The 19,864-nt window shown below is 46.7% G+C and overlaps 4 protein-coding genes and 1 long non-coding RNA gene across 7 annotated transcripts in view; 3 read left to right on the forward strand and 2 right to left on the reverse strand.

Annotated features, from left to right (window-relative positions):
• Positions 1 to 3,121: 3,121 nt before the first annotated feature.
• On the reverse strand, positions 3,122 to 8,883 carry LOC135079784 (basigin). The gene is made up of 5 exons (XM_063974384.1): positions 8,644 to 8,883; positions 5,835 to 5,955; positions 4,737 to 4,971; positions 4,085 to 4,473; positions 3,122 to 3,932 (listed from the first exon to the last, which is right to left on the reverse strand). The coding sequence occupies exons 1-5, from the start codon at positions 8,711 to 8,713 to the stop codon at positions 3,920 to 3,922; spliced, it is 828 nt and encodes a 275-aa protein (XP_063830454.1). The 5' UTR covers positions 8,714 to 8,883; the 3' UTR covers positions 3,122 to 3,919.
• Positions 8,884 to 9,056: 173 nt separating this feature from the next.
• On the forward strand, positions 9,057 to 10,362 carry LOC135079785 (uncharacterized). Its single transcript, XR_010258899.1, has 3 exons — positions 9,057 to 9,192; positions 9,267 to 9,395; positions 10,265 to 10,362. It is a non-coding gene; the product is annotated as an uncharacterized LOC135079785 (long non-coding RNA).
• Positions 10,363 to 10,458: 96 nt separating this feature from the next.
• LOC135080168 (transmembrane protein 209) lies at positions 10,459 to 11,986 on the forward strand. The gene is made up of 6 exons (XM_063974850.1): positions 10,459 to 10,669; positions 10,780 to 10,886; positions 10,967 to 11,076; positions 11,151 to 11,249; positions 11,381 to 11,492; positions 11,568 to 11,986. The coding sequence occupies exons 1-6, from the start codon at positions 10,476 to 10,478 to the stop codon at positions 11,984 to 11,986; spliced, it is 1,041 nt and encodes a 346-aa protein (XP_063830920.1). The 5' UTR covers positions 10,459 to 10,475.
• Positions 11,987 to 12,249: 263 nt separating this feature from the next.
• Positions 12,250 to 13,870, reverse strand: LOC135079790 (pachytene checkpoint protein 2 homolog). The gene has a single exon (XM_063974391.1). It carries the CDS (start codon positions 13,745 to 13,747, stop codon positions 12,458 to 12,460), a length of 1,290 nt encoding a protein of 429 aa, XP_063830461.1. The 5' UTR covers positions 13,748 to 13,870; the 3' UTR covers positions 12,250 to 12,457.
• A 1,178-nt stretch (positions 13,871 to 15,048) lies between these two features.
• The window catches only part of LOC135079791 (guanine nucleotide-binding protein subunit beta-5), a 434,210-nt gene continuing 429,394 nt past the window's right edge, over positions 15,049 to 19,864 (forward strand). For 2 of the 3 annotated variants that reach the window (XM_063974393.1, XM_063974392.1), the window contains exons 1-6: positions 15,064 to 15,449; positions 18,147 to 18,283; positions 18,418 to 18,536; positions 18,751 to 18,958; positions 19,032 to 19,274; positions 19,343 to 19,573. In XM_063974393.1, coding sequence (XP_063830463.1) covers positions 15,329 to 15,449; positions 18,147 to 18,283; positions 18,418 to 18,536; positions 18,751 to 18,958; positions 19,032 to 19,274; positions 19,343 to 19,573 — 1,059 coding nt within the window. In that variant the 5' untranslated portion in view covers positions 15,064 to 15,328. Of the gene's footprint in view, positions 15,450 to 18,146; positions 18,284 to 18,417; positions 18,537 to 18,750; positions 18,959 to 19,031; positions 19,275 to 19,342; positions 19,574 to 19,864 lie in introns of all 3 variants that reach the window. The other variant, XM_063974394.1, reaches the window with a different exon arrangement.

Here is a 19,864-nt window from a genome sequence, read left to right on the forward strand (position 1 = left end):
ATTTAAAAAGAACTATTACAAAATCAGATGTAAGCACTTTATTTAAAAAGTAATATTTAATCATTTTTACATGTTTTTTAAAAATACAGCGGACAGTGCATGCAATAAAATTATTATTAAAAACACAACGCGCGCGACACTCGCGACGGATGGACTGCGAGGTTCGCTTAGAGCTCGTGTAAAGCGTGCGTCTGTGTGCGTGAGTCTGATTTCGAGCGTTTGTATGAAGCTTCCGTACTGTTTGATTTATCTACTGTGCTAACTCTGTACCAAATTTCAGCTCTCTGAGTTTATGGGATGTAACTAGTTACTAGTTCTATTTTGATGATCATCAGTGAGTGAGTTTCATAAATGCGAAACTTTGCTTTCGCTAACTTCGGAACTAAATGACCTAGACTTGAAATTTTGGATTTTAAGTATGTGATTATACACTTGCGAGCAAAAGTATGGAATCACTTACATGAAGTTGTTTCCACGCGATCTTGTGTACAAACCAATTTGTTAATAACAAAAAAAGTAGCACCATTTTAAAGATTAAACTTTTAACTTTAAATTGATACCAAATTCATTTAAATCACACCGGTATTTAAAAAGATATCCCGGCTGATGTAAAGAAGTAGGGAAAAAGATATGTATCAACTGTTTGATATGTCGCGAGTTGCGGCCTATTTACCCCCCATAAAAGCAAGTGTTTTCGGATTTTTGCTTTCACACGTTGATCCATACACATCTCCGCTTCTTTTGACACTTTACCTGGGATTCTACACCTTCAGAAGCAGCACAAATCATTGCACTATTGCAAGAAGGGCTCAGCCAGAGGGCTGTCGCACGTCAGCTCCACATAAGCCAGTCCTGGGTTTCGAAAGTTTTAAGACGCTTTCGGGATACCGGTGGCTTTATCCCGAGACCAAGTTCTGAACATTGCCGGTGCACATCGCAGAGGGAAAACCGTTTTTTCATGTCAACTTCTCTACGAAATCGTCATTTGACTGGTATCGACGTCCAGCAAGAGCTCAGAAATGTTCGTAGGATAGCTGTTAGCAAGTGGACAGTTCGTCTAAGATATAAACAATAGAATTTGACTCCAAAAAGGCCTGCCACAGGCTTGAAACTGACGGCAGGTCACCGATAAGCACGCTTTAAATTTGCTCCTACACATCTCGATGGGAAGTCGAGCAAGCCACCCCCATAAGCCAATGTTTTAGCGAACCAGGACTGCACAAATCGCTCCCCAGGCCGTCTATAGACCCGACCTCTTCGACTGCTGCACTGCAAAAACAGTCTGCATTCATCGGAGAACAAAACTCGCCTCCATTACTCGCCTTCCGAGTGCGAGCTAATTGAAAGCGTGCTTGTCGGCGACCTGCCGTCAGTTTCCAGCCTGTGGCAGGCCTTTTTGGAGTCAAATTTTATTGCTCATATCTTAGATGAACTGTCCACTCGCTAACAGCTATCCTACGAACATTTCTGAGCTCTTGCTGGACGTCGATACCAGTCAAATGACGATTTCGTAGAGAAGTTGACATGAAAAAACGGTTTTCCCTCTGCGATGTGCACCGGCAATGTTCAGAACTTGGTCTCGGGATATAGCCACCAGTCTCCCGAAAGCGTCTTAAAACTTTTGAAACCCAGGACTGGCTTATGTGGAGCTGACGTGCTACAGCCCGCTGGCTTAGCCCTTCTTGCAATAGTGCAACGATTTGTGCTGATTCTGAAGGTGTAGAATCCCAGGTAAAGTGTCAAAAGAAGCCGAGATGTGTATGGATCAACGTGTGAACGCAAAAATCCGAAAACACGTGCTTTTATAGGGGGTAAATAGGCCGCAACTCGCGACGTATCAAACAGTTGGTACATGTCTTTTTTCTTACTTCTTCACATCAGCCGGGATATCTTTTTAAATACCGGTGTGATTTAAATGAATTTGGTATCAATTTAAAGTTAAAAGTTTAATCTTTAAAATGGTGCTACTTTTTTAGTTACTAACAAATTCGTTAGTACACAAGATCGCGTGGAAACAACTTCATGTAAGTGATTCCATACTTTTGCTCGCGAGTGTAGCTTACTAGATAACGAAAATTTCTGCGTTCTGGTCTTATCCACAGAGGTTCTCAAATAGGGGCCTGAAAATGTGGCGAAATGGTTCCAGTAAAGGATGGTTCATGGTAAGGCAGTGTTTGCTTCGCGCTCGACTTGGCAGGGGCACTACCGTGCCCCCAGATAAGCAACAAAAGCTATTTAATCATGTATTTGGTTTCGGTATAACTTTAAAAAAAAATTGCCAGGGTAATGTTTGAAACATTACCCCAGCAAAATCTGTTTAAAACTATTTGAACGAATTTTGCTATTAGTGGACTTTGTGCTCACGATAAGACTAAATTATCAGCTATACTCTCGACTCTCTAAAGCACAAAATTTATGAAAATTTTGCTGGGGTAATGCACACTAATCTGTCCACGTGACTCCGCTCCGGTCCTCACCGTATTAGGAGCCTTACTAAGTGAAAACTGCAATATTGACTGTTTTTACTACACTCGGCATCAAATAAATCGCACCTCCCGCGACAAGCACTTATCAAACGTATGCATGCATCCCCACTTCCCACCAACATTGGTACCATTTGGAAGCCTAGTTTTAAACTTCTTTCATTAAAGGAAAGGTTTTTACCCCAAAAATGTGTCTTTACAAGGATCCAGAGTCACTTCTTCAAAAAATAGGTAGTTACACTATAGCCATTTTTTATGACTATAAAACTGTTGTTGGGATTAATCGCTATCCATCTGGTAAAGAGGACACGTGAGATCTTTATTTGGTTTTATAACCATAAAAATTGGTCTAATTGATCCCAGAGATGAGCCCAAAGTGAAGTCTATTTTCAAGTCACATTTATTGTAAATGTTAATCATTTATTTAGAAATGAAATGTATTTTTCTTTAAGGATATTTATTGGGCTTTCAAATACCTAACACCAATATTGTTGGGGTACCAGATTGTGTCAGAAGAAAATCTTTAAAGTTCGCGTCGCGGAAGGTGCGGTTTATTTGATGTTGAGTGTAGCTATTTGATGTAATTATTATTATAGATAACAGGGATCAGGTAGGTTCTTGAATACATTAAAAAACCATTTCTAACATAATAATTTATTAATTTCCAACAAACACGGTGAGTTAGATAGCTTTCTATTAAGTAAATATTAATCCGCCGCGAGCACTCGTTGCAGCACCTACTTATTAGTACTTTCACATGTTTAACGGTCCGTTACTATTTCATTTATACCTTAATACGACGCGAAAATAACGATAGAATTAACTAAATTGTATATCATTAAAAATTGTACATAATCCTATCGATTATAACGATCACAATAAATTCATTAACAACAGAAACAGTTGATAGTATTGCCAAGAGAAAAACTTAATCTTGAAACTAAAACGAGAACTTATCGATCTATCTGACAATGGCTATGCTTATTTATGACGCTTAATTCTCACGAAAGCAATAGTATAATTTTCAGTAAGCAGTATATCTTTTTACATTTCTGATAGATGCATACGGTTACATGTCTTTTGGCAAATACAACCACAATTCCTGTAAAATTGAACGATTTCCAAGTTCTTGACGACATCGTTCTATTCTAATATTGCAATTAAGTCTAACATTCCAGGACAAACTACAAGCTTACACCGGAGCTCCCGCCTCCCTTCGCAAGTCCGCAGCGGCGCGGACTCGAAGGCGCGCTTCCTAATCGGCCGGACCGAACGTCTCGATCGGACCATCGTCAGCGAAAACTATCACAATCTCGTCAAGAACTCGTCAAAAATATAATATAAATCATAACTTTTTGGTAAAAAAAAACATAAATACGAATATTTCGGACGACCGCGCCGCGGGGCCGCCGTCCGCCGCCCGCCGACGCGCGCGCTTACGACTTCTTCCTGAAACGTGAATTCGGAATCGTTAGAAAGAGCTCCAAACGCGGCCGCCGCTCGGTCGGGCCCGGGCGCGGGACCGATCGACGCCGACGGCTCGGTCGCCGGCGAGCGGCGAGCGGCGAGCGGAGCGGGTCGACGGAAGCGCGAGCACTCACTGGTCGTGGTTGTCGGTGTCGGAGTCGTCCAGCTCGGGCTTGGTGCGGCGCTTCTCGTAGACCAGGATGATGGCGCACAGCACGAACACCTCGGCGCAGATGCCCAGGAAGGGCCACAGCGCCGCGTACATGTCCTTGACGCGCAGCACGGTGTGGTCGGGCGCGCCGGCGCCCGCGCGGCACGCGTACACGCCCGCGTCCGCGCGCGCCGCCGCCTCCAGCACCAGCGCCGCGCCCTCCACGCCCTGCTCGTTGGGCTCCAGCCGCCAGCGCGCCGCGCCCTCCGCCTCGGCTCCCTCGCCCTCCGTCTCGCCCAGCGGCACCGTCTCGTTGCTCTCCTCGGTCGGGCGGTACGTCCACGTCACGCGCGGGTACGGCTTGCCCACCACCTGCAACCGCCACCACGTGTAGTGTTATTTTAAGGAACTCGAGACTTTGAATTTGTCGGTACCGATTATTTTTAAAAAAACTTGATAAAATCGAACCGCCTAAGTTGGGAATCGAACCCGCGACCCAAAAGTTAAATATTTTTAAAATTGATGACAATAGATTTAGATACATTCTTCGCTTATGGTTTCTGGTGTTTTTTTCCTACAATATTTTTAGTCGTCTCTAGAGACTGCGACGCGAGGAAAGTGAAGGGAGAGGTGACCTTGCACTGCAGCTTGAGCTTCTGGCCCTCGACGACGTTGGTGTTGTCGGGCAGGCGCGCCACGGGCCGGCCGCGCAGCTCCCAGGCGCGCGCCTCGCCGCCGAGCGCGCACGAGTAGTTGCCGTAGTCGTCCTCGTTGGCGCGGCCCTTGACGGAGAACACCGCGTTGTTCTCCTCCAGCTTGAAGCGCTCCTTCAGCTCGGGCACCTCGTTGATCGCCTTGTCGTTCTTCTTCCTGCAACACGCGACGACGCGTTACTCCTCTGACGTCACGCCGCGGCCCGCGACGGAGCGCGCGGTGCGTCAATGCCGCAATCTTATCGTCTCGGATCTCGCGTTACGACCTCCAGTTTTGATACTGATGCGCGATAACGATTACTTTACGTGAACAAACAACGTATTAAATAATTAAGTTATCGCGTCTGCTAGTCTAAATAAAACAAAATGTACGTGAAATAATTCACGCAGTTGAGAGAACTTAAATCTTGATACCATAAAAAATATTCCTAACAACGCTTAAATTTAATCTAACCTACGTGAGGTAAGTAAATTGCCTTCAACGACATAGCGTAGGCCAGCCTCGTTACAATTATAGTAGTCGTAGCGCAGTCCCTGCATATGTAATAATTGGTTGTAATAACTTGTAATGATGAATGCAAAATACAAGGTTACTGCCTGGCTACTGGATTTATCGGTGATTCAATACGTGCTATGGTTTCGCCAGATATTGCAATTACTAAAAGGAAAAGGATCGTTGACCGTTATCGAGGGTGGTCCTAGTCGTTATACGTCGAAGAAAATTATTGAATGTAATCTGAAACTTTGTCGGCATAGTCAAATTACACATACGAGGGCAAAATAGGTACTATTGGTACTCAAGAGGACAATGTTCCGTTAATAACTAGTTATTCGATTGGTATTAAGACACATTTTGTTTGCCTTCCAACTACTCAACTAAAAGTAACTAACAAAATCAAAAATTATTGCATGTTATGCACATTATGCAGGGTATTTTATCAAATGCACGACAGAAGTAATTGTAATGATAAAATGTAATGTTTGGTGTGATGTAACAGCGGAGGCATAGTGGATACTGACCACAGGTAGGTGAGCGTCTTGTCGGCGTTGGGGAAGGTGCAGTTGAGCGTGATGTTGCGGTTGATGTCGTAGTACACCACGGCCGGCTCCAGCTCCGCGAAGCCGCGCGCCTCGCCCTCGCCTGCAACACGCACGCGTCACGTGATCACGTCACGCCGGGCCACCGCTACCATACACCACTACACGAACACGGCGCGCTTGCCCAGTGTTGGTGTAAATTTCATTCGGCATTATTCAGTCAGTTGGCGCGCTCTTCATCAATTTATCAAATTAGCCCAATGATAGTAGCAGCGTTAAACAGGAAGATAATAATAAATAGCGAATAATGTTAAGCCGGTCGACCCACATACTCGAGTCCCAAGAGCAATAGTGTCGATCGATAGACGCATTTGTATGAAAAGAAAAGATACTACATAATATTTCAAATAACATATTATTTTCTACGTTATAAAAGAAAAGACAAATAGGTTAACAATGCATGAATGTCTGCCCAAGTCTGTAACTAAACTAAACAAAAAAAAACTGGAAATAAACAGTTTCTAATAGGACATGAAACAATATGATACATGTCGTGATGTTTATTATACCATTAAGTGTAACAAATACCACTGCTTACAACATACATACTTCAAACCAAAGTATATTATTATACAGATAACGAAACCAAATGATAAACGATAAGTGCGCATAGCTACCTACTACATATCACGTAATGTGCTCTCTACTCGCTACGCTACAGGCCGCACGGCGTGTCATAATGCGGAAAGTGCATGACATGAGACGACTTCTCGAGCGTCGCAACAACACAATCAATACGGTCGCCCTCGCTGCGGCGCCCGCGCGCCCTCGGGCCCGTCCGCAGCACTCTACTCTACGCAGGCTCACAAACGGAATCGAACTTAACGCACCAAAACCACAACGCAGTACTGATTCTAAACGACTCCTAGCTACTGATACAACGCGTTCTATTCATGATTAAATAATAAATAAACGCGAACTACAGGCTGTAGAAACCAAAGAAGCGAAAATTAGCAGTCACTGGGAAGATACTCGAGGCGCGGGGGCTCGGTGCGCTACGGCTACGGGCGGTACCGGGGCCGGGCGGCGGCGGCGGCGGCGGCGCGCTCGGGGCGGCGCCGGTGACGGCCACGCGCACGCGGCGCGCGTCGCGCTCGCGGCTGCAGGTGTACACGCCGGCGTGCTGCGCGCGCGCCGCGGGCGCCAGCAGGCGCGCCAGCAGGCGGCCCTCGCCCGCGGGCGCGTCGGGCGCCGGCCGCATGTCGCGCGGCACCTCGCCGCCGTCGAGCCGCCACTCGGCGCGCTGCTCCACGCGCAGCGGGCACTCCACGGCCAGCGGCGCGCCCGCGCGCACCGCCACCGGCGTCTCGGCCGCGGAGCCTGCGGGGGACGCCCGCGGCCCTCAGTCTCGGCCCCGCCTCCCCGAGCGCTCCGAGGCGGGTCGAGGGTGGGCTCGAGCGAGTCACCGGGACCGGGTTGAAGATGCGAGAGCGGCGATTTTGAGAATGTTGATGTTTTTGATGGAAAAATTATTACCTATTTTTATCAAGGCCGAATGCCAAACGTGCAACCTTCTAACGGGGTTATAATCATAATACGTTATCTGTATAACCGGCTCATTTTTAACTTGATTGACGCATGTTGATTGTGCTAGCTGCGACGTAAATGTGGTGCAAAGTGTAATATGGATAATTTTAAATTACCGAATTGCAAAGAAATATTGTTATTTACAATAAATATTAAGTCTAGACAAATTAAGAACTTAATGTCCCTATTACCTACTTAACAACAGTCTTATCTCACAAACAACTTCTTTTATTACATTTGATTGATTGGGCCAAAGATATTGTAGAACATCTGAATTTGGGTATTAGAGGACTCATTAAAGAATTAAAAAAACATTTCGAACAAACACTATTTTACTAATTGACTCCATTACTGTAATTTAATATTATTGTTTCACATTACCACACATTAGTGTAATCATATAAGAAAGCAAATTACTAGTAATGCCAGTATCCCATACACATAATGTACATGCTAGTCAGATAGCAATGTTTACTCAGTCAACAGTGGAGCAGACAAACAGAATAATTATGTGTTAATCCATCCATCCTGTTTATTTTTAAGTTATAAAGAAATGCCAATGGTGAATAATGTTCTGTTATCCTGTCTGTATCTGTAGTTAATACTAATTGTTTTACACCCATATACGCAAACATTACTATGAGGTCTCACAGTGCAAGTGGACACACAGGGCCCCAAAAACCTATTCGACAATGCGTGAGTAGCGGAGTGACACACTCAAACTTGTTACTTTTTCACGGATTGAACAGATTTTGATGAAACTTTACAGATTATTCTTTAAAACCCAGAAAAACATAATAGGTTATAATTTATGACGATCTGTGACAAACTAAATTTCTCGCGGGTGAAGCCGCGGGCAAAAGCTAAATAATATATTTGTTGCTCCTCAATAATACCGAGATAAATTTCATAAAAACCAGTCAAATCAGTATTTTTTCTACCTGGATTAAGTAACAAAAACAGTCATATTTAGTACATAGGATGAATGACTAATACAATTAAATTACTGAACAATTTGATTATCCTCAAAAAATTATAAACTAGGTGGGACCTTCAGCAAATTGTCTATCAGGTCAAGAAGTGATCGATCAACCACCAGCACTTAGAAAATTTCAGGTATTTTATTATTATGTTACATAGAATTTTGATGGTCTTGAACAAAGAATTAAATGATGGAATATAAAGAATGATAAAATCCACTTACTTTGAGCATTTGTGAGGGCCCCGCTGGTTAAAAATAGAAGGGCTAACGATAGAAACATTTCTTGTCCCATGGTTACGACTGGACACTGAATCACTCTAAAATTAAATAACTCAAGAGCTGCAATACGCAGCTCCGTTTTCTTGATCAATGAACAAGCAGACGAAGAATGAAGTCATCGACTTTCAAGACAATGGCGACGAAGACAAAAAAGAAGATGGCGCCTTCCATACCATAGACGATTTAATAGAGGTGTGCCGTGTTTTTTTTAACCATGTAGTCGCCCTATGCATGGTTATTCCTTTCGCCCCAACTTTTTCTGACAGTTGATCGATGGACCAACTTCTCAGCTCTATGACTGGCTATATCCAAAGCCGTAAAACTTCTATGAAAAAAAAAGTCAACTGACATGAGAGTTCTTTTCTCTATGGAGTTGATGTTTGTTGTTGCTCGGTTTCGGGTATTTTATTTAATAAAATAACTGTCGGTGACCGCGGTTTGCGGTGAATTATTTTATTCAGCAATTTAAGTGTGATTTCTCGATGCCAAAATGTAAATATCTTATTTAAAATATTTAATTTATCATAAATTATAGTGAACCTAACCTCAACCAAAATTGTTTACAGGTCTTACAGCCCAAATTCTGAACTTTTGAGACGAACAATTGACCTAAATTATGCTAATAAGAAAAGAGCTAGTTCTATGAAATGGATCGCGATCAACGGCTTGGTTCTTCTTGTTTTCGCCTATGATTTGTAAGTTACTAATTTCATCATCATCATTTCAGCTTCAGCCATAGGACGTCCACTGCTGAACATAGGCCTCCCCCAATGCTTTCCATGTTGAGTTGAGTTACTAATTTACTGAATAATAATAATAATTATGCTTTATTATAGCTTTATAAATCCACAGTTATTACAGTTTTATTTAAAATTAATTAGGTATTTCTCTTGATTGTGGCCCCACTTGGGTAAAAGCCTCCTCCATCATTTTTACTAAGCTGCTTTACATAATTATGCTTTACTAAGCTGAATCTATAATATTAATGATTCTCTTCATCATTTAATCTTTGTTACACACAATCAATGGAAAACATTGTCTCTGATGCCTTGGATAGAGGGTTATTTAAAGCTGGGAGAACTTGATAGACATTGCTTGTTTGTCTTGGGCTCCAAGCTCCAAATAGGGTTGCCAGATGGTCGGGATGTAGTGGAATTTTCCTGAATTTGCAATCAACGATATTCAAATTCAAATTCCAAACGTTTATTTACCAAAAACACAGGGTGACAATATTATATTATTGATATTTGATATTTGCGGCATGCATTCTATGTTATCTCAAACACCATAAGGTTACATTATAAAAGTTTAAATTATCGAAAGCGCTAGGAGAAATAATTGTTAGTGATGGTATTTTTTAATTTTCAAATTTTTTGCACAATTTTTTAATTTTTTCTTTCAAAAAAAGTATTAGTGAAATCAGTCCTGCCGTTCACATGTGATCGATGACCAATGAAATAGCCGTTAATTTTTGTAAATTGGAAATGTGGACGGTCAGGTGGAGACTTTTTTTTTCAAATCAATAGTCAGTGCACGGTTTTAACGCATAACCCGTGCGGAGCAGATGGGGCAAGTGCGCGGGCTACACGTCGCTGCTGCACTACGCGGAGCTGTGCGTGGCGGGCGTGGCGGCCGCCAACCTGCTGCAGCACGCCGCCGCGCTGGCCCGCGCGCGCCGCCTCGCCCGCGCCGCGCCCGCCGCCGCCGCCGCCCGCCGCCCGGGGCCCGCCGCGGACACGTCGCTCGCCGACACCGACGCGTCGGCGGCGGAGGAGATGGCGGCCGAGGCGCTGTCGCTGTCGCTGTCGATGTCGGCGGGGCGCGCGTGGCGCTCGTCGCCGCCGCCCTCGCCGCCCTCCCCGCACACGCCGCACTCCGCCGGCGCGCCCTCGAGCCCGGCGTCGCCGCTCGGCCGGCACGAGCGAGACGAGTTCATCGCGGATCGTCGCTCCCTCGCGGACTACCTCAGGTGACTTTGACTTTTATTTTGCGATACACATTTATCTAAATAAATAATTATGATACGTTTCGAGTGATGGATTTTTATTTTCCGACCGACCCTCACTTTATACATTTCAGGAGCCGGGCAGACCGAGGCCGCGCGGAGGGCGCGGAGCCGGGCTGGGGCGCGCCGGGGCCCGCCGCCGCCGCCTCGCCCGTGTACCAGCTCGCGGCCGTCGAGACAGGTCCGTGCGGCTTCACGCGACACATCGACGCCCCTCGCGGCGGTGACTCGATGTCGGTTAACGATGCTCGTTGTCGGCAGACGGCGGCTCGCCGGAGGAGCGCGCGGAGGCGGGCGCGGGCCCGGCGGCGTGGCGGCGCCTGCAGCTGGACCCGCAGCGCCTCACGCAGTTCAACCTCAACCTCCGGGTGGTGAGCCCGCGCTTGTAGTGTCACGTGACATTTTTAAAATCTGCTAATGTATAAATCGAACGATCTCGGCGCAGTGGCTGCACGCGACGGTGCTGGTGCGCGTGGCGCGCGAGCTGGACGCGCTGGACGCCGCCTTCGCCGCGCACGGGCTGTCCGACGTGCGCATGGGGCAGGTGAGACGCTGCCGTGCTACACCTGCGATACATTTTATTCACGAATCTTTCGATTCTCCATCTACATTTAACTATATTTCGTCATTCGTTCCTTCTTTTCGGCGCACCTGAAACGCTCGCACGTTCGACAGGTGAGCACGGAGCGGCTGCGCAAGCTGGCGGGCGCGTTCCCGGCGCTGGCGCCGCTGCTGCCCTTCCTCGAGCCCTTCCCCGACCAGCGGTACGTGGTGCAGCGCTACAGAGGTACTCTCCGCGACATGAAACGCTTCGTATAATGATTTTTCCTTTTCACGATCGAAACGATCACGCCTCCCGCAGAGCTGGCGGCGGGCGGCTGCCTGAGCGCGTACAAGTGGAACGGCGGCGGCGCGGGCTGGGACGAGGCGCGGCCGGCCGACGCCGAGCTGCTGCTGCACGCGCTGGCCGCGTACCTGGACGCGCAGCTGCCGCGCGAGGCGAGCGGCGCGGGCGGGTTCAGCGCGCGCCACGTGTCGGCCGCGCCCGCGCCGCCGCCGCGGGGCCCGCGCGCGCTGGCCCTGCACCGCGCCGCGCGCGCGCCGCCGCACTTCGTGCTGGTGCACGGCGAGGAGACGGTGGAGGTGGGCGCGGGCCGCAACAACCTGCTGCACTGCCTGCTGGTGTTCGTGGCGCTGTGCGGCGCGCGCGAGCCGCCCGCGCTGCGCCGCCTGCACCTCGGGCCCGCCGGCCTCAACCTGCTGTGGGTCATCGGCCGGTGACGCGCTCTCGCGGCGGTGGACGGACGCTCGGCCGATTGTGAATCGTTGTTGTGATAATAATAAATGTAATGTTTGAATCGAACTCGATTTCTTTTATTTTCTCCTATTTTTAATGTCCACGTTTGTTTATTTGGAAAGCCAGCAATAAAATTATTCAAACCTTAATACAGCTACTTGATGAGTAACAACTACCAAGCAATAATAAATAAACTGGGAGTGGTACCCATATTATTACAGGGTTATCAACCAAATGAAAAACCTCATACATATTTAAAACAATGTAATAATTGAATAATATAAAAATACTTTTTGACTTCTCTGTCATTGTTATATTTTCGCTTAAATACACATTCTAATGTCAACCAGGAGATAGAGATTATTATCAATCTAAAGTTTAGCATTCTGAGCTTACACTTTTCCCTATAGAATAGTATCACAAAGCATAATAAACGACATCCAGCGCCACAAACTTTACGTCTCGAGCGCGGCGGGCGGGGGCTCGTCGTCCAGGTCGGCGGCGTCGCGCAGGTGCTGGCGCAGCGCGGCGTGCAGCGCCTCCACGAACTGCGGCAGCGTGGGCGCCGGCGCCGGCGGGGCCCGCGTGTGCAGCGCGCGCGCCAGCAGCGGCAGCCGGCGCAGCGCGCGCGCCGACGCCGCCGCCGCGCCCGCCTCGCGCGCCACCGCCCACAGCCGCAGGCTCACGCGCGACGTCTCGCTCTCCGCGAAGCGCGAGCCCTCCAGCACGCGCAGCGCGAACAGCTGCTCGCGCGGCGCCACCACCGCGCGCGCCATCAGCTCGCCGCAGCAGCCGCGCAGGATCTCGTACGCGGCGCGCGCCGACGGCGGCCCCACGCGCCGCTTCACGTCGGCGCGGTCGATGAAGGCGGCGTCGATGGCGCCGGTCACGTTGGACGTGGCGAGCACGAGCGCGTTGGGGTGGCGCCGCAGCCGGTCCAGCTGCGTGAGGATGGCGTTGACGGCGCGGATGGAGTCGGACGGCTCGAGCCCGGCCAGCGCGGCGCGGCGCGCGTGCGCCAGCGACTCCACCTCGTCCACGAGCACGCAGGCGAGCAGGCGCCGGTCCTCGACGATGTCGCGCACGCGGTCGAACAGGCGCGCCACCAGCTTGCCGCTCTCCGAGAACCACTTGGAGAACAGCCCGTGCGCGTTGATCTCGAGCAGGCGCGCGCGCGGGAAGCGGTCTCCGAGGCGGATGGCGAGCTTCTGAGCGAGCGCGCGGCACAGGCTCGTCTTGCCGGTGCCGGGCGGCCCGTGCAGCAGAAGCACGCGGTTGCACCCGACGACGGTGGAGTCTACGCCGCGGTCTGCAAACTCGAACGCGGTCTCGGCGAACCTTAGAGTGTCTTCCTTTAGCTTCGAGTCGTAGACGAGGCTCTCCCAGAGACCGTGGAACTCCTCGGAGGGCAGAGCCCACACGTCGGCGGCAGCGAGCTCATCGCCGGAGGCCGTGTCGGTCATCGTGTCCGTCTCGGCACCGAAGTTGTCGAGTTTGTAGACATGGTAAACGAGCTCCGTGCTGGTCATTTGTATTTCGGAGTCGTGATCTAGGTCACAGAAAGCGATTGACTGGACATGTTCCCTGAGCTCTAAATTCTCTTCTAAATCGTTGGCGGTTATGATTGCACCGGGAGTCAAGCATGCAAAACTAGATAAATAAGAGTGCACTATGCCTTTGATGAAATCTTTACTCGACCGACTTTGTCTCTTCTGTACCACTTCTACATGAAGGGGACTGTTCATCGTTGCTAATATGTCACTAAATTCAGTAATTTCAGTCCTTTTCTTTTATGAAGTTATATCGTAACACGACACGATCGTAAAGTCGAAAAGTAACCGATTTTTAAACACCAGACATTGACACTATTGACAGCCGTTTCACAAACAGCTGTCAAACATTCATTCTATTGTCTATGATAGTTGCGGTCCATAAAAAAACTGATATGTAAAAGTCGAAACATAATGTTTCCATTGAGTTGTAAATATATGGACCAATCATACCAACAAACCATGGCTTTGGCTCATAGCTTTGGCTGAAATTTTTTTTTAAACGACTTCAAAAAAGGAGGAGGTTCTCAATTCGAGTGTGTTTTTAAGGTTCCGTAGCCAAATGATCATATCTGTGTTAATGATATAGGTGTACCAGAATCTCATGGCAAATCATCATCATCTCAGCCATAGGTTCTTCTTTTCGTGTCGACAACAAACCTACACAGTGTCAGCCCAAAACTCCGCCACAAGAGTGGCTTTGTCAGTAGTAGCACTCATCATACATAGGACGTGCTGAACATAGGCCTCCACCAGTGCTTTCTATGTTGCCCGGTTGTTAGCGGCCTGGGTCCTGCTACCTTTATGATGTCGTCGGTTCACCTTGTGTTGTGGGTGGACGTCCCACGCTGCGTTTCCCGGTACGCGGCCTCCACTTTAGAACCTTGCTGCCCCATCGGCCGTCAGTTCTGCGTGCGTACTATGTGCCCTGCCCATTGCCACTTCACTTCAGCTTGCTAATTAATCTGTCCAGAGCCCCGATTACGGTAATATTTAACGTCTCCAATCCAGACACGCTTCTCGATTCTGCGATACGATTGGTCGTTCAACAGCGTACGTCAGCTGTTTTGACCAATCGTATCGCAGAATCGAGAAGCGTGTCTGGATTGGAGACGTTAAAAATTACCGTAATCGGGGCTCTGCTATGTCAGCAACTTTAGTTTGTTTACGGATCTCCTCATTTCTAATTCGATCTTGTAAAAAAACACCGAGCATCCCATGGCAAATGGGGAAAATAAAATTGTTTATAATTTTCAAAAAAGAAAATAAACTTTGTTGAGTGCAATACTGGGGAAATTGGAATTAATCTTGATACTGCCTAAGATATTAATTTTTATTTATGACAACAAAGCCATGGACAGTTGCAATATGAAAGTCACACTTTTCCAATATTTTTGTTTGCCATGAGATTCTGGTAGACCTATAGCTTATTGGGCACAGTTATTGGTTATTGGGGTCTTTTTTCTGACTGACAGATGCATTTTTAATCTATGGCATTGAAGGAAGTGAAGTTAACATTTTTAATCTGTGATGAAATTGACGTGCTCGGGGCAAGTGTTATCGATTCTTCTTCACAAATTTCCATGTCTGTCTTTTTCCAGTTAACGAAATATTTTTGTGACTCCATGGTAAATTAGAAGGATAAGTGAGTTTATGTTGTTGTCTGACAGAGGCCTTGTAAGATGCTAAGTGGCGGAGGGGTTATGAAAGCCGTATAGAATGCGGTGGTAGGCAGAAGTTGGGTGTGTTGTGGAGGTCGGGAGCTCGCGAGGCGCGATGGCGGCGGACACGGCCGTGGCGCCCACCCCCGAGGAGACCCTGGAGTCGCTGCTGCGAGAGGCGGAAGCCCTCAAACAGAAACTGGAAGAGGAGCGCCAGAAGCTCAACGATGTTACTCGTAAGTACCTCGATATGGGGCTTCCGCTGACATACCTTTTCAGGAACAGCTTTAACTTCCGCTGACATACCTTATATGAATAGTTTCGTAATTTTGATAACATGTTAGGCATGAACTCACAAATTGCTTCCTTAATTAACAGTAGTAGTAACACAATACTATACTCTGTTGCTTTTGCATTGAGCTTCCTTTCTCTCTATCTATAAACGCCAATACTGAACTTGCACAATAATACTGTAATGGATACTCCTAGACACCAATAATTTGTTCCTGCCTTTTTATTATTTCTTAAGGGGGTCCTGCACAGAATCCTTAAAATTGTCATATTTTTAAATCACGAGTGCTCTGCGATTAGTGACTTAAATACATCAAAGTAACTTGTGTAGGGTAGCCCAATCCTTGATCTAGGTCGCCGCCTTTTCGAAATTTTGAATAAATACGTAAAAAATTGATAAACAACATTTAAAATGCAGACATATGGAAAATTTATTTCTTCGAGAACTTTGTTAATTTAACGTATGAAGCAATAATTTTTATATGGAAATGTTTAAATTAATATTTTGAAGGTCGCCCCCTTTTTCGTTTTTGGTATTAATGCATTAATATTGAGAATTTTTGATTTTCCCAAAAAAAACTTTGCCGTGAAGAAATCATCAGGCGTTTTGCTTTATCGTAGCTGTCAAGTGTCAAATGTGTGTTTGTCAATCCTTTACAGAGTAGTGTAGAGCGCAGAGCATGCAAATAGTATCTCTTTTGTTATGACTTCGATTGTTACGAAAAAATATTTTACTTATTTTATAGTTAATATGGCTAGAAAACCCTTGCAACCTTTCTTTGTCGTTCGTTCGTTTCAGCCGAAAGACGTCCACTGCTGGACAAAGGCCTCCCCCAAGGATTTCCACAAAGACCGGTACCACGCCGCTCGCATCCAGGTACCACCCGCGACCTTCACCAGATCGTCGGTCCACTTAGTAAGAGGCCTGCCCACGCTACGTCTTCCGGCTCGTGGTCGCCGCTCAAGAACATTCCTGCGCCAGCGGCCATCAGCTGTACGAGCTATGTGCCACGCCCGCTTTGGTTCTCCTACGGATCTCCTCATTTCTCCTCAAACGATCATAGCAAATGTTGTGATAGGGATAGAGACATGCGATTTTTGGTTTTACAAAGGTAATACGATAGAGAATAACATAAAGTAATAAAAACTACCTGTTATAGGGGCATTTTTTGGAGAAATTTATCAAATAACCAAAAGTACATGAATTTAAAAGCAGATTTTTTTCAAAAAGTATCATTTTTTTATTATTATTTTGTTGTCTTTTCCTGAGTATTTTATGTATTTTTTTAGTATCGCCTGTTATTTAGCATTAATACTGTTTTTATTTTATCAGGATATACCTCTTAGTGTAAAAGTTATTACGTTTTCTTTACAATAAGTAATCGGAAGGAAAAAAATTCTATAAAAAAAACCCTCTAAACATTTTTGACCTCTTTTTTGTCGATAAAAATAGGTTTAGTTTCACCTATCTATACTATATAAAGCTTTTTCATATATATTTAGACTTTTGAACGAGGTTCTTTAGTAATAAAGTAATAAGTTAAAATTTTATTTATATTTTTCTTGCAATAAACTTTCATGTGTACTATCACTCCAGAGATGGGCGTTGTTTTACAAAACCACACCCTGTATACATCGGTAGAACGTAGCCGTAGGAGACTGCTCGTGTATATTTTGTAATACTCTTCGTAAATCTGCGACTACAGTACAAAGTATACACGAATTTTGCGTACTGAATACAGTCGTGTTTAATTTTTATTGTGGATGCTCGCTTCTCCGTTTCAAACTATACCTACTACACCACTTACACTTGACAAGAGTGTGAAAAAGTTAGTTTGATACTTATTCAGTAAAATATGGAATGGAATTACATTTAAGAGTATTTTTATTTCTTATTACTTAAATATATTTTATCGAATCAATATAAAACTAGATTTTTAACACTCTTGCGGGTAAGTGGTTTTTCAAAATAAACTGATTAGGTAGGATTAAATAAATAAATCGATAACATTTTTATTTAGAGTAGTAGGTACGCAATATTTGCGTAACTGCTCATATAGTTTGGAAGAGTTTAGTAAAAAAAAGTTATTTCCAAACTATACTCGATTAGTTTCACACCCTTGCGTTCTGGCCATGTATAGAATGGAAAGACGCTACGTTAACAGCCTATTTGAATTGAACGTCTAGGAAAAAGACTCTTTTACGAAACTTTTTTAACGCCTTTGTTCATCAGAAGAATCAATATTAGTTAGGATTTTTATTGTGTAAGAATTTTCGCAGCAATACCAACAAAAAATCAAATCCTTCCTTTTTCCTAATTAAAGTATTATAAACTCACGTTTTGTTTAGCAAAATTAGTGAAATGCGTGTTTTTACTCTGTATTGAGTCTCTTTTGTCTCTACTCTGTAAAGTAGTTTGTGTGCGATCGTGTTAGTTCGTTGCGCCACCGCTATCTCGGCTAGCAAATCGTAATTTTTCGTCGGCGCTGCACCCCCTTAATAAAAATATGGATAGCTATGGATAGGATGTACTAATTTTCATGAACTGAGTTAATCCAGCAGAAAGTTTTATAAAAATATCTGCCCAATCATCTCTTTTTATGCTGTCTTGTGTATTAAACATGGCACCATGGTTTGTGCAGTTTCTTGCGTGGCAGAGCGACTGGAGCAAATCAACTTTCCAAATCTAAAACTGCGGCGTGTGCTCAAGGGCCACCAGGCCAAAGTCCTGTGCTCCGACTGGTCACCAGATAAACGGCACATCGTTTCATCTTCACAGGTAGTGATGACATACACATTATAAATTTTTTTTTGGTGGAATTAATTTGATAAGAATCATTTGAAGTAGGTACATGCTAATATTTTTATCTGTCCAGACTAAAATTTCCTTTGTCATTTTGAACGGTGCCCCAGGATGGCAAGGTGATAGTGTGGGATGCGTTCACGGCCACCAAGGAGCTCACCATCGCCATGCCCAGCACCTGGGTCATGGCCTGCGCCTACGCGCCCTCCGGCAACATGGTGGCTGCCGGGTGAGTTCACTTCATTCTGCTCTTAAAAACTTAATCAATTTAAAATTACCTGAAAATTAAGATTTTTGGTTGCATTGTGATCGAAACAAATAGTTCGAGTTGGCAAAATAGTGACATCACTGGCTAGTATTGAAGTACAAAATCTATGTGAATGGTTTTAAAATGTGTGTCAGTCGATCGGTGGTGTCAAATACCCTATTTTATGGACCCTCAGCGGGCTGGACAACAAGGTGACGGTGTTCCCGCTGGGCGGCGCGGGCGACGAGGAGCCGGCCGCGCGCAAGCGCACCGTGGCCACGCACACGTCCTACATGTCCTGCTGCGTGTTCCCCAACACCGACCGCCAGATCCTCACGGGCAGCGGCGACGGCACCTGCGCGCTGTGGGACGTGGAGTCCGGCCAGCTGCTGCAGAGCTTCCAGGTCGGCGCGGCACTCGCGACACTCCGGCGGCGCCTCGCTCGGCCCGCGACTGACCGGCGCCTGACTGTTGCAGGCGCACGCGGCCGACGTGATGTCGCTGGACCTGGCGCCGTCGGACATGGGCGACACGTTCGTGTCGGGCGGCTGCGACCGCGCCGTGCTGGTGTGGGACCTGCGCACCGGCGCCGCCGTGCAGGCCTTCGACACGCACGACTCCGACGTCAACAGCGTGCGCTACCACCCGTCCGGCGACTCGCTGGCGTCCGGCTCCGACGACTCCTGCTGCCGCCTGTTCGACCTGCGCGCCGACCGCGAGGTGAGCGCCGCGCCGCCGCCGCCGGGCGCCCGCCGACGCACACATCATGACACGTGCCGTTGTCGCAGGTGGCGCGCTACAGCAAGGAGAGCATCATCTTCGGCGTGAACTCGGTGGACTGGTCGGTGTCGGGGCGGCTGCTGTTCGCGGGCTACAGCGACTACACGGCGTGCGCGTGGGACGCGCTGCGCGCCGCGCGCGTGTGCGTGCTGTGCGGGCACGAGCACCGCGTGACGCGCGTGCAGCTGGCGCACGACGGCACCGCGCTGGCCACCGCCTCCTGGGACGCCACGCTGCGGGTGAGTTACGGGGACGCGATTTTCTTTCATTTTAAACCTCAAGGACCGGCGACCGGTACGGTTTTGCCGCATAATCGATAGTGTAAAGGCGTTTGGTTCGATTTCGTAGCTCATTGATTGATAATTATTATTATATACAGGGTGGAATTTTGTAATGCCACCTGGAGGGAAAGTACTCTAAATACTGTATTTAGAAAATTTTACTCAAAGGAAACATTCCTTAATTTAGGAAAATAAATAGAACTGCATTCAAAGATTTCTAAAAATTTGCTGGCCACACCCGGGAATCAA

Source organism: Ostrinia nubilalis, chromosome 17 (assembly GCF_963855985.1).
Source record: "Ostrinia nubilalis chromosome 17, ilOstNubi1.1, whole genome shotgun sequence".
Taxonomy (NCBI): domain Eukaryota; kingdom Metazoa; phylum Arthropoda; class Insecta; order Lepidoptera; family Crambidae; genus Ostrinia; species Ostrinia nubilalis.

Coding starts and splice junctions, on each gene's coding strand:
- LOC135079784 (XM_063974384.1), bottom strand. CDS start 8,713: ATGGGACAAGAAATGTTTCTATCGTTAGCCCTTCTATTTTTAACCAGC. Junction 4,972..5,834: donor AAGACGCTCACCTACCTGTG/GTCAGTATCCAC, acceptor CGCGTGTTGCAG/GAAGAAGAACGACAAGGCGA. Junction 4,474..4,736: donor AGCTCAAGCTGCAGTGCAAG/GTCACCTCTCCC, acceptor TGGCGGTTGCAG/GTGGTGGGCAAGCCGTACCC.
- LOC135080168 (XM_063974850.1), top strand. CDS start 10,476: ATGGCGGCCGAGGCGCTGTCGCTGTCGCTGTCGATGTCGGCGGGGCGC. Junction 10,670..10,779: donor TCCCTCGCGGACTACCTCAG/GTGACTTTGACT, acceptor TATACATTTCAG/GAGCCGGGCAGACCGAGGCC. Junction 11,493..11,567: donor CGTGGTGCAGCGCTACAGAG/GTACTCTCCGCG, acceptor CGCCTCCCGCAG/AGCTGGCGGCGGGCGGCTGC.
- LOC135079790 (XM_063974391.1), bottom strand. CDS start 13,747: ATGAACAGTCCCCTTCATGTAGAAGTGGTACAGAAGAGACAAAGTCGG.